The sequence below is a fragment of the Eleginops maclovinus genome, chromosome 7 (assembly GCF_036324505.1).
Source record: "Eleginops maclovinus isolate JMC-PN-2008 ecotype Puerto Natales chromosome 7, JC_Emac_rtc_rv5, whole genome shotgun sequence".
NCBI lineage: Eukaryota > Metazoa > Chordata > Actinopteri > Perciformes > Eleginopidae > Eleginops > Eleginops maclovinus.
Genome location: NC_086355.1, coordinates 25,980,037 through 25,990,031, shown reverse-complemented (window position 1 = coordinate 25,990,031; position 9,995 = coordinate 25,980,037). Strand labels below are relative to the sequence as shown.

Here is a 9,995-nt window from a genome sequence, read left to right as displayed (position 1 = left end):
ACACCGCTCCGATCACTCCTGTGCTGCTATTGTGAAACATATAGCAGATGAAATGAAAAGAAGACTTGTTTCCCATGTCTTGAAACTCGACTCACGTATCAGCATAACGTTGGATGAAAGCACTGTGCATGGACGCTCCTATATGATTATCTACATGAGGTGCGATGTAACAGGTAATTAGGGATGGGAATCGAGAACCGGTTCCTGTTGAGAACCGGTTCCTTATGTTTCAATTCCACGGAACCGTTTGGCAGCTCGTTAAACGATTCTCTTATAGATTCCAGACCGCACGGTTTATGTAACGTTATTTACGCAGCAAGGTACACACGAATGATTCAGTAAGCCCGGCTTGACGTGGCGTAGTTGCTTGGTTACGCAGGTGACGCTCGTGATACTTTTTACAAGTCTGAAATGGCACCCCTAAGGTTAAAACGGTCCAAAGTGTGGCTTCATTTCACATTACATAAGGATGGCAACAGGGCGTTTTGCAACCACTGCAAATTGTTGATAACATCGGCGGGAGGGAATACTTCAAATATGCATAAACATCTGCGCACACAACACGGGATAAACTTTAACGAGTGTCGCGTTTTTGATGCCCTTCGGAGTGACAGCAGCCAAGCTTCTACGACCACCGTGGCCTTGGGGGCTAACACCGAAGGCAACTCTGGTGGTAAGTAGCTATCCCACTGACTAATCCTTAATGTGATTCCTAGTAAATTATGTACCACGCCATTTCTGGAAATAAACCCATTTCCTACCTCTCCTTGGGGTAATTAAGGGAGTTTATGTTTCTGGTTAATCAAGCCGTTCCTTGCTAGCATGTTTAATTAGCTTACTTGATGGCAAGGCATCCGTAGTTCTAGGGAAGAATTCTAGCTGTTGCTATGTAGCTAATGAAACATGCTAGTAAGTTGCGCCGCCGATTCAGGGAGCCAGAGAAAGGTGACGCTCATTTATTTAAATCAAAGGGAGGTGGGAAATTAGTTTATTTCCCGAAATTGTACAGTATTGCCTTTTCATCAAACGAATGCCTTCTTCGTTAGATTTAGAACAAGATGATGACCGGGACGAGACGGGTAGTCTGGCTGACTCAGAGGCTAGCAGCACTTGCTCCCGTTTACCTCTGGCTTCTATTTTCGTCGAGGCAGGCAGAAATAAAATGTCCCAGGCAAAGGTAGAAGAATGTCACCGGGCAGTTACCAAATTTGTTGTTAAGGGTTTGCACCCATTTTCTACAGTAGACGCCCCTGAATTTCGGTAGGTGAATGTGAGGTTGTTGTCAGATTATCAAATGTCAGATTAGAATAGAATAGAATAGAATATTTTCCTCCTCGTTAAACAGATGTTTACACTCATTCATTTTCATATGTTTTCTAGGGAGATGACAAAGGTTCTCAATCCAAAATACAAAGCCCCCAGCAGGGAAAGCTTAACCAACCACTTAATCCCTGCTTGGTATGGTGTGGAAAAGGGAAATGTGATCTCTGAACTGAAAACAGTGTCAAAGGCAGCTATCACGGCTGATGGGTGGACAAGCTTTTGTCAGGATCATTATCTCACGGTTACTCTGCACTACGTGAGCAATGGCCAGGTAAAGGAAAAGGTCCTAAAAACCAAAGCCGTGTACCAATCTCAGACAGGCTCAGCTGTAGCAGAGGAGATTGATTACATTTTAGAAGAATATGGTGTACGGGAAAAGGTTGTGGCAGCAACTGTAGACAATGCAGCGAACATGGATGTAGCCATCAAACAGCTGCAAATTGTCAAATTTCCATGCTTCGCTCATACGCTGAACCTGGGAGCGCAAAAGCTGTACAACTGCACTGCCATATCCAATTGGGCAGCACGAGTTCGAGCAGTTGTTGTCTGGATGAAGAGGTCCCACATGGCAAAAGTTGTTCTTAAAGAGAAACAAGACTTGCTCAGTAAGATACTCTCCTTACAGTACATTGCAAGCATTATACTATATGTACATGAAAATATACATGTATAGGTATGTGTATGTAAATTATTAGATAATAAATATTTACATTGTGTTGTGTATATGTGAACCCTCAGAGCTGCCCAAGCACATGCTCCTCCTGGATGTAAGGACCAGATGGAATTCCCTCTATTTGATGATGGAGAGATTCACCGAGCAGTTCCCTGCTATCCAGGCTGCAGCCATAGATCCACGCATAAGAAGGCCCATGGAGAAGGAAAGGTGATATATATTTTAAATGATAATATGACTTAAACTTTTTTTAAACTTTGACTGGTTTTGTTTTTGTTTATTTGTGCTACATACATCTTTTTCTGTTTTTATTTACATTGTAGGTTGGACAGAATAGGCAACGAGGACTTAAGGAAAGCAGAGGAGTTTGTGCATCTCATGCGGAAGCATTACACCTCCACACTGGCCGTCTCCAGCGACAAAAGTGCAACCTGCGGTGAGATTTTGCCCATCTTGCAGAAGCTGGAGCAACAGTACACTGTGCAGGAAGGTGACTCTGCGTTCACAAGGAGCATCAAGGAGAACATTTGGAAGGATCTCTCCAAACGCTACCAGGTAAGCACAACTACATTTAATCTTACCTTGATGCTTTAGGCCAATTTGTACCACTAGTCTAATGTCATCCTATCCTCCTTTTTGAAATTGAAGGGAACTGACATTCAGAGATTCCTGGAGGAAGCCACCATCTTGGACCCCAGATTTAAATACAAAGTGAAAAGTGATGCAGTCTGGGACAGGATCAGGGAAGCTGCAATAACAGCAAATACAGTGGCAGCAAGAGATGAGGTATTTTCATTTCTGTTTAAATTCTGTTTGTCTTATCATTGCATTTGATTCCATTGTGAGTGAGACCTTCTACGGCTCTGTGTTAAAAGTTATTAATGTGTTTACATCACTTCTCAAGCTCCCAGGGGAAGGAGAGACACAGAGGGAAGGCTGCGAAGATGGGGAGGAGGAAGAAGTAGAGGAACACTATGTAAGTTAACTCATTCATTTGTAATGACCTTTGGATGCTGTTTTGTCATGATTATTGACTTATATATGTATTTTTTTTTTTTTTTACTTCATGTTCATTTAATTTCAGGCACTGCCACCACCATCAAAAAAGACAGCCTTGGAAGAACTATTCGAGGAGGAGGACAACGAGCTGCAGTCAATCCGTGAATCACAGCCCCGTCTTTCCCTGGCTCAGAAGGTGGATCAGGAAATCCAGTTCTACAAAAGCCTGCCCTCCATCCCCTGCAGGGATAGCGCCGCACTGTGGTGGTGGAACAAGCAGGATACGCTGCCCTTGCTATCTGGACTGGCTGAAAACTACCTCTGTGTGCAGGCTTCCTCCACCCCATCTGAGAGGGTGTTCTCCACGGCTGGAGACACCATAAGCCCCGAAAGATCCCGTATCCTTCCAGAAAAAGCAGATATGCTCATATTTCTGCAAAAGAACTGTTAATTTTCCCTACTACTACTTGAGTGCACACACTCACACTCACACTCACACTCACACACACACACACACACACACACACACACACACACACTGTGCTTGTGATTACATTGTTCTTGTAATTACATGATTCAGTATTTGTTATTTGTTGTTATTTGTTACATTTTCTTGTACAGAAAAGCAGATATGTTCATCTGCAAAAGAACTGTTAATTTTTTTTACACACACACACACACACACACACACACACACACACACACACACACACACACTTGTTATTAGAGATTAATAAGTAACTGTCACAATAGAATATTTTTCATTAAAACAAAGATAAATGTTACATCAAACTGTTTATTCTCCTTTTTCCCCCAAATTGGAATCGATAAGAGAATCGATAAGGAATTGAATCGTTTCACAGAATCGATAAGGGAATCGGAATCGTAAAAATCTTATCAATTCCCATCCCTACAGGTAATGGAGACGTAGAGAACGTGTTTTTGGACATTGTTGAGTTGGAAAAAGGAGATGCAGGATCTCTTTACAATGCGTTAAAAGACAGTCTTCAAAATGTGGGGATAGAGGCAGAATTTCTTAAGAGGAACTTCATCAGCATAGCCACAGACGGAGCCGCTGTCCTTACCGGTAGGCATACAGGACTCATTGAAAGACTTAAACAAGACTTCCCTCGACTGCAGGATGTACATTGCCTGGCACACCGATTAGAACTAGCTGTTAATGATTCTTTGAAGGCTGTGGCTGGGTGCAACCATTTTGACATTTTTATTTCAAAGCTTCATAGTCTGTATCACCAATCCACCAAAAACGCACGGGAGCTTGAAAATGCTGCTAGGGAACTAAACATGCAGATTTTAAAAATAGGCAAAGTCTTCACAATCAGGTGGGTGGCAAGCAGTTTCCGGACAGTTAAAGCTGTGGTGAAAGATTTTCCTGTTTTGGCACAGCACTTTACAATGGCCAGCGAAGATGCCTCGCGCAACGGTGTGGAGAGGGCGAAGTATGGTGGCCTACTCAAGCATCTGACATCTACTGGCTTCCTCTCCGATTTGGCAGTGATGAAAGATGTGCTTCGTGAACTGCAGGGGCTCTCATTGAGACTACAGAGAAGGGACACGTCTCTGGTGGATGGCAGCAGACAAATCCATCAAACCATCGAGATACTGTCTGCTATGAAAGAAGATGCCGGTAAAACGGAATCCAAGATTCGCGCAGGCATAGCAAGTGGTCGGTTCAAAGGCGTTGTGCTTAGGGAAACGCAGCCTAAGATTAATAAACCCCAGTTTTATCAGTCCATCCTTGATAATCTCAGATCACGTCTTCCTGACAGTGAACTTATTGCCATGCTCAAGCCTCTAGATCAGCACTTTTGGCCTGCAGAGAGGTCAGACCTAATGCTATTTGGAGAGCGCGAAGTGGGGAGATTCGCAAAACTCCTCTGTGAATCTTCTACCGAGGCTATCGAGGAATTCCGAGATTGGAAGCTTCAAGGTTCTCAGGGGAATACTCTTAAGAAACTTATCGTCGCATGCCGCACTATACTCCCGACCTCAGCGGAGTGTGAGAGGGGTTTCTCGGCTTGCAATGACACAGAGGATAAAACTAGGAACGGACTGCGTGCAGCGAGCCTCACTGCCCTGCTATTCATTGACTTGAATGGACCTCCTATTGAGAAATTCAACCCCGTGCCGTTTGTCCACTCATGGATTAAGAGTGGCCACCGGACATCAGCATCATGGATTCCTGGGCGCAGGCCCCAGCCAGCTGAGAGCAGGGCAGTTTGGTCTCTTTTGTCTCCGTAAAGCCCAACAAACATGATCAGAGCATCGAACTGAATTGTTACATGATGGGTGAGTTTTGTCTATATATGCGTTCATTGGGTTACATTATTTGACAAGTCCTGAGAATGTCATGTTTGCTGTTGAACTTGTGCTTTCTTCTATGTTGTTTGACAAAGCCATAGGCTACATAATGCATAACAGTTCACAGTCTAGCCTGTCCCTAAACTGAAATTCAAAAGAATATGTTTAATCTATTTCCGTAAAGCCCAACACGGTCAAACATGATCAGAGCATCGAACTGAATTGTTAGGCCTACATGATGCGAGTGTTTTGTCTATATATGCGTTCATTGGGTTACATTATTTGACAAGTGCTGAGAATATCTGTTGAAGTTGCGCTTTCTTCTATGTTGTTTGACAAAGCCAATATAGGCTACATAATGCGTAAGTTCACAGTCTAGCTAAACTGAAATTCAAAAGAATATGTTTAATATATGTATTTGTATGTATTGCGATATTGGAATGAAATATGGACAATCAATAATATGTTTAAATTAAATGGAACCGATTTCTGTAAAACAAACCCCAAAAAATCTGTCTGTTGTGTTGTGCGTGTGTTACGTGTGTAAGTTGTGTCTACCGTGCGCAAAAGCGCCATTCGCACCTATTCGCGGCTATTTAATTGACATGTTAGGTTATGGGGGGGGGGGCGGGGAGTCCAACTTGTTTTTATAAAATAGAGAGACCCCCTTGAAGACAAAAACATAATTCGAGCACTGATCCCACCTTATATGGGTACCCGCAAGACATGGTGTACGAACGTATAGCTCACCTTATGTGGGTACACATCCTCATAGAACATCCAGTTTGACACACACACCCACATTTCTCCTATAAAGTGTATGCACAAAGACTGTTCGGGGGACTTCCACAATTGGCTCTGGGAACCCCGCATCGCCCGTGTTGGTGTCTGATACTATGCTGTTGTAAGTTTACATGCGCGTCGCCACAATAGTACTGGGGGGGGACACGTCCCCACCCTTGAAAAAAAGTCGTTTGGACCCCCCCACATTTGCCATCAAAAATATGAGTGCATGACTGCTCTACTAGTCCAGCGTTCTTTCCATTGCTTCACAAACAAATCCGTTCCACTTTATCAGTAGGGGATTACCCATATCAACAGAAATCCACTCCGCGTTTGTTTTTTTTAATACACAGCAGCAGCAGCATCACGCGCGCGGCACGCTGCGTGATGCGCATATTCAAAACATTCACTGTTGAGAATCGGATCACGAGATGGACATACGGAAGTTTTTTTCGAAGAAGAGGAAAGTAAGTCTGAGTTTTCCCTTGAGTGGCCAAACAGCTAAATTGCATTCTTCCATGGTCAAACACAGCCAGCTTTTCTAATAAGGATGTTAGCACCCTTATGAGACATTCTCTGTCTATATTAGCAATATAATTAGCATATTAGCTAGTCAGTCACAAAGATCCTTCAGCGCAGCGCCCACCCACTGCACGTTGGAATCAACCAAATATGAGCTAGATCAGCTATATATATATCAGTGGTGGGCCGTCAGGGCCAGCAAGGCCTTCTCTGCTGGCCTAAACATCATCAGAATATAAATTTAATTTTGATATATTTTTTCCACAAATATGTATTAAATTATTCCCCATAATTTATTCTCTTCATTTCATAGCTTTCGTCTTGGTTGCGCTGCTTCCAGCCTTGTTTCTGAACTGTAATGCGTTACACTAATTTTGCGTTACTTTGAGTTACTTTCACCAGAAATAACCGCAAAAGTATGGCTTTAAATGCTAAAATGTAGTTTATTGCAGCTACGGATATTGCACTACGGAAATGAACTAAAGTTACAATTATGCTGTTGCACGTAGTGAAACAGGAAATGGAAGAACTCTGTTTAGATGTAAACATACCAGCACTTTCAGCTGCTCATGACATGTTCGATTATTGTCATTTCACTGCAATCATCCATTAAAGCAAGTGAACAAATGGAACGTTGTTCTTATTTATAATCGAACAGCTGGATGAAGCCAAGCAGAGGTCTTGCCAGCGTCGAATAAAAATGCAGATAAATACGTGAGTGGACCACGAGTATATAAGTAACGTCGCTCAGGAACCTGAATATATGAGCGTGTCGTCGAAAACAAAGAAGAAAATATAACACCGTGAGACCAAGGATGAGTGTGCATTGCCCTATCGAGGATTGTGACTATGTAGCTACACATGCAGAGGCAGCAGTGGTGGTGGCCATGCTGAACATACACGCGACCACACACGCTGCAGTCCCCAGGGAGCCGCGCGCAAATGCTAAAATGGAGAAACTCTGGCGCCCCTCCATAGCATTGGCTGGAACGGCCGAGACCTGGTCATACTTCTTAACCCGCTAGGGTGAGTACAAGAGGGGCACTAAACTTGTTGGGTCCGACGTTGTCACACAACTGCTAAAGTGCTGTGCGGAGGATCTGAGAAAAGAACTCACCCGCGCAGCGGGCAAGAGCCTAGTGGACAATGACGAAAAGGATGTCCTCGCCGTTCGTGCGGAGAACACCATGGTAGCTCGGGGGGGCAAGCAGGGTCTTAAGACCCTCCAGTCAAAGGCTTTGCCCCCCCATTTGCCCCCCCTGCCCTCGAAACATATAAGCATTACAAACTATAATCCGAATAAAGAAAAAATGAAGACACCACCGAGACATAACAATCATAGGTAATCGTCCGACAACAATTGTTTATAACGTTGTTGTAGTGGTCCGTATTACAGAAGCGTCTGTATCTTTTTAGTATCTATGGTAACAAGGGTTAGGATGTGTAGTGCGATTTGATTGGCAGTTTGCACGCAGACGGCAAGCAGACGTGCGTTTGACGTTCATGTTGGCGGCGGTTGACGCATAGCGGCTAGTTAACGACGGAGCAGATTAGCGAGTGTAACGTTTTGTAACGTTAATTTCCAGAAAGCGGATGAGAGTGGATGATGGTGGTGGCGGCGGTGATTTGCGGATGCACAGTACGATGGAGGAGGACGGAGGCCGATAACATCCCCGAAAATGTCGGGCAAGATTCGGGGAGTGAAGGGAGAGCTTCACCGACAGCCGTAGCTCCGATCTTGGGTGGCGGGAAACCTGGCCCTGTGGATTTAAGCCAAGACCCAGCAGAGGGACCAAGGCAGCCTCGGCTGAAGTCCTACCCGCGTCGGGCATTTTGCTCCCAGCTAACTTTAAGAAGTTTTTGCCAGTCGTGGTTTAAACAATACGCGTGGCTGGAATACTCGGTGTCAGTTGATGCTGCTTTCTGTTTTGCCTGTCGGCATTTTCCCCACCATGCTCGGACATCTGGTCACTCAGAAAAGAGCTTCACCCATGCTGGCTTCAGAAACTGGAGGAAAGGAGGTGAGAAACTAACACAACACCGTGCAAGTGTTTCTCATAAACTAGCGATGGAAGGCTGGTGTGAGTTTAAGGCAAGGATGAAAAATGGTTCAAGGATTATGACTAAGCTTGATGCTGGACATGAGAAAACAGTAGGCTACAAGAAAACGGGCAGTACATGAGAGCAGTCATAGAATCACTGCGGTTTACTGCTTGTCAAACAATTGCACAGAGGGAAGATCAGCAGTCCACAAACAGAGGTAATTTTATTGAACTGTTAAATCTGCTGGGAAAGTTTGACACCATTATCTCAAAGAAATTGTCCAGTGGACCTGGGAATGCCAAATATGTGCATCATGATATCCAGGATGAGCTGATTGATGTTATGGCCAGCATGGTGAGGGAACAAGTGAGCAATGAGGTTAAGCTGGGAGAGCATTTTGCTTTAATGGTGGATGAAACAAAGGATGTGAGCAAAAAAGAGCAGATATCTGTTGCTCTGCGATATCTAAACAATGATATGATTCATGAAGAGTTTCTGGACTTTATTTCTGCAGAGGGCCTGGATGCAGAGTCTTTACACAAATCAGTTAAACAAACACTGGCTAAGTGTAGCATAGACAAACATGCATGCATTGCACAGTGCTATGATGGGGCCTCTGTCATGTCCGGGTGCAACAATGGTGTCCAGGAAAAGTTTCGCCAAGAAGTGCCACATGTGCTGCACACAGATTAAACTTGGTTTTAGTTGACTGTGTACATAATGTGAAACCAGTTGCAGAATGCTTTGCAACGGTCAATATGTTGTACAACTTCTTTTCTGGGACAGTGACTCACAAGGTGTTCATGGAGAAGCAACAAGAACTTGAGCCCACCAAACGCACAGTGGAATTGAAAAGACTATCAGATACCAGGAGGGCCTGCCAATATTCTACACTGTGGGCAATAAAAAGAACTCTCCCTGCTCTCTTAGCAACTCTTGTGGATGTGAGCAACTCTTGTGGATGTGAGCAACCAGACGAATGCTCATAGAGCTACTGAAGCAAGATCACTGATTGGACTGATTGATGCACAATTTGTTGTGCACATCTGTATGCTGGAGAGCATGTTCAAGCTCACAAAGGACTTATCTGATCATCTACAGGCCACAGATTTGGAGCTGGCATCTGCCATTGATCTGGTCTTTGCAGTTGTTGATACCCTCAATGACAAACGCAATGCTGAAACATGGACTGAAATCTGGGAGTGTGCCAGTGATATGTGTGAGACAGTTGGCATTGACATGCAGCGCCCACAGGTAAGGAGAAAAAAACAGCCCCACCACCTGCAGGACTTTGTGGTGAACAGCCAAACAGGATCAAAAGAGCCGCTGG

General features: G+C 44.2%; 1 protein-coding gene across 4 annotated transcripts; it reads left to right on the top strand.

Annotated features, from left to right (window-relative positions):
• The first annotated feature begins 250 nt into the window (after positions 1-250).
• On the top strand, positions 251-3,914 carry LOC134866803 (E3 SUMO-protein ligase ZBED1-like). 4 transcript variants are annotated; one of them, XM_063886947.1, is made up of 8 exons: positions 251-673; positions 1,047-1,260; positions 1,381-1,928; positions 2,062-2,206; positions 2,320-2,551; positions 2,645-2,782; positions 2,901-2,972; positions 3,081-3,914. In XM_063886947.1, exons 1-8 carry the CDS (start codon positions 412-414, stop codon positions 3,444-3,446), a joined length of 1,977 nt encoding a protein of 658 aa, XP_063743017.1. In that variant the 5' UTR covers positions 251-411; the 3' UTR covers positions 3,447-3,914. The 4 variants fall into 4 exon arrangements, with proteins under 4 accessions (XP_063743017.1, XP_063743019.1, XP_063743020.1 ...); XM_063886949.1 differs by lacking the exon at positions 1,047-1,260; XM_063886950.1 differs by lacking the exons at positions 1,047-1,260; positions 1,381-1,928.
• Positions 3,915-9,995: the final 6,081 nt, after the last annotated feature.

Coding starts and splice junctions, on each gene's coding strand:
- LOC134866803 (XM_063886947.1), top strand. CDS start 412: ATGGCACCCCTAAGGTTAAAACGGTCCAAAGTGTGGCTTCATTTCACA. Junction 674..1,046: donor CACCGAAGGCAACTCTGGTG/GTAAGTAGCTAT, acceptor CTTCTTCGTTAG/ATTTAGAACAAGATGATGAC. Junction 2,552..2,644: donor ATCTCTCCAAACGCTACCAG/GTAAGCACAACT, acceptor TTGAAATTGAAG/GGAACTGACATTCAGAGATT.